Below are 2,500 nucleotides of genomic sequence, written 5' to 3'. Positions count from 1 at the left end.
GATTCTCCCCATGTTCGTACCTCTCTCACTCTTCCTCTGTCTCATTTCTTTTTTACCTCCTCTCTGCCTCCCTTTCTCCTGAAGTGATCGCTCGGCACGATACTACTACTACTGGCACCTGAGGAAGCAGGTGCTGCAGTCTCAGTGTATCCAGAGAGAGGAGGCCTACTTCCTGCTGGCTGCCTTTGCCCTGCAGGCAGACCTGGGCAACTTCAAGCGCAACAAGCACTTTGGCAAATACTTTGAGCCGGAAGCCTACTTTCCACCATGGGTGAGTGGAAACACACACACACGCTCACCCACACACACACACCCTTACACAAGAAGTATACAACCAATAAATACATACAAATAAGCACATTTAACATGTGCTGTGATGTATTATAGTACAGATAAGCAGCTATAAAATTGCCGTTTTGTCCTTGAATGATCTGTTTTGTTATTCTAACCTGAACAATTCAGAAGAGAAATCCCAGATTTTTTTTTAAGTCGAGCAGTGTGTGTGTGTGTGTGTGTGTGTGTGTGTGTGTGTGTGTGTGTGTTTTTTTGTGTGTGTGTGTGCAGACATTCATTAATCAAACTTAGACACTCCTGGACTCTCCTTGCTCCGGAAGGCAAGGGGGGATTTTTGGAAGTGGGACAGCAGGTTTATTTTAGCCACTCTAAGTAGCACATACACACACACACACACGTGTGTGTGTATATGAGAGCGAGAGAGAGAGATAGAGAATGGAGAAGGAGAATGTGTCACTTTTCCTCTATAAGTGGGAGGTGAGGGCCTCAGCACTTCTGTCCCGTCGCCCCCATTCCAGCACATTTAGCTACCCCACCTCAGTCATTAGCCTCCTTCCTCTCCAGACACACACACAAACACACACACACACACACACACACACACACACACACACACACACACACTAAAAGAGAGACCAAGAAACCACATGGATGGGGGCAGGAAATGTTTGGATGATCACAAATTGGCCATCATTCAAACATTCTCTCTCTCTCTCTCTCTCTCTCTCTCTCTCTCTAACTGTCTTGCTCACTTTCTCTTTGTGTGTCAGTCTCTCTCTCTTTCTCTCTCTCTCGCTCTCTCTCTCTTCCTCTTAATGCTTTGTGTATTCCGACCGCTTCATGTAAACAGACAAATATTCCCTTAACAGTCCTGACCTCACACAGGTGCATGCGTGTGTGTGTGTGGTTGGGAGGGGGGATGGGGGGGGTGGTTGGGGGGTTGTTTGTGCTCTTCTAGTGAGAAACAAACTCCTCTGGCTAAGGCATAGCAGGGTGCTTATTTTACACAGGCAGACACACACACACACACACACACACACACACACACACACACACACACACACACACACACACACACACACACATACACACCATCACACAGAGCTTTATTTGTGCCTGAAAGTTTAGATACGTCCTTGACACCAGTACTGTGTGTGTGAGCTGCTTTATTTGTGTGTGTGTGTGTGTGTGTTTGTTTTTTGTTTGTGTTTGTTTGTGTGTGTGAGAGCTGCTTTATTTAGTGTGTGTGTGTGTGTGTGTGTGTGTGTGTTTGTTTTTTGTTTGTGTTTGTTTGTGTGTGTGTGTGTGTTGGGTGGGGGTGTTTGTGTGAAAGAGTGTCAGGACATTCATTAGTCTGATGGTTTATTTTTAAGACTAATGATGAATAATGATGTCTTCATGATATGCTTAGTTTTCACACACACTTAGGGCCCGTCTACACAATGGTGGTTATTTTGAAACCGGTAAATTAATTTTGTCGGTTAGGCCTTGCGTCTGAACACACAGTTAGCGACAGTGAACACACAGTTAGATGAAGCACACACTAATCCCGGCGCAGTGAGCTGCCTGCAACAACAGCGGTGCTCGGGGAGCAGTGAGGGGTTAGGTGCCTTGCTCAAGGGCACTTCAGCCGTGCCTACTGGTCGGGGTTCGAACCGACAACCCTCCGGTTACAAGTCCGAAGCGCTAACCAGTAGGCCAAATATATAAATATATTTTCACAGAATTGGTGTTTGTCTGGTTATTAGCTTTATTACTTGTTTGAATAGTTGTGGTTAATCCAACCTTGTTTATTCAATGCCCATTTATTCATCTCCCGCTCTAAAAAAGTAAAAGATTCTCGATCGCTACGTGGCCGCTTTGAAATATTTGGTCGGTATATTGTACTATTCATTATATAGCAAGACATTCATTTTTTTGTCAGGGAACAGTCATGGAATTTAACATTTGACTTAGAGTGGGAACCCTGTCTTATTTACTACAAGCCATAACATGTTCATCACACTAATAGGTTGACCACACACACACACACACACACAGACAGACACACAGACACATTAAACCTTTCCTCTGTGTTGCAGGTGATTGCTAAGCGTGGCCGTGAGTACATCCTAAGGCACATCCCTAACATGCATAAAGACCAGTACGCCCTCACCGCCTCAGAAGCCCACCTCAAATACATCAAAGAGTCCGCCCAGCTGGACGA

General features: G+C 45.2%; 1 protein-coding gene across 2 annotated transcripts in view; it reads left to right on the top strand.

Moving 5' to 3' along the window:
- Positions 1-2,500, top strand: part of frmd6 (FERM domain containing 6) — a 31,998-nt gene that overhangs the window by 18,816 nt on the left and 10,682 nt on the right. For both annotated transcript variants that reach the window (XM_076299174.1, XM_076299173.1), the window contains exons 6-7: positions 85-271; positions 2,376-2,500. The exon at positions 2,376-2,500 is cut by the window's right edge and continues 31 nt beyond it. In XM_076299174.1, the coding sequence (XP_076155289.1) occupies positions 85-271; positions 2,376-2,500 (312 nt within the window). The remainder of the gene's footprint in view (positions 1-84; positions 272-2,375) is intronic.

This window comes from Alosa pseudoharengus, unplaced genomic scaffold, assembly GCF_046254945.1.
Source record: "Alosa pseudoharengus isolate Yale_2024_CS ecotype anadromous, Long Island Sound unplaced genomic scaffold, YU_APseudo_1.1 YU_APseudo_1.1_scf_22, whole genome shotgun sequence".
Classification (NCBI taxonomy): domain Eukaryota; kingdom Metazoa; phylum Chordata; class Actinopteri; order Clupeiformes; family Clupeidae; genus Alosa; species Alosa pseudoharengus.
Note: the sequence above shows the minus strand (reverse complement) of the source record. Positions and strands in the feature narration are given on the sequence as shown.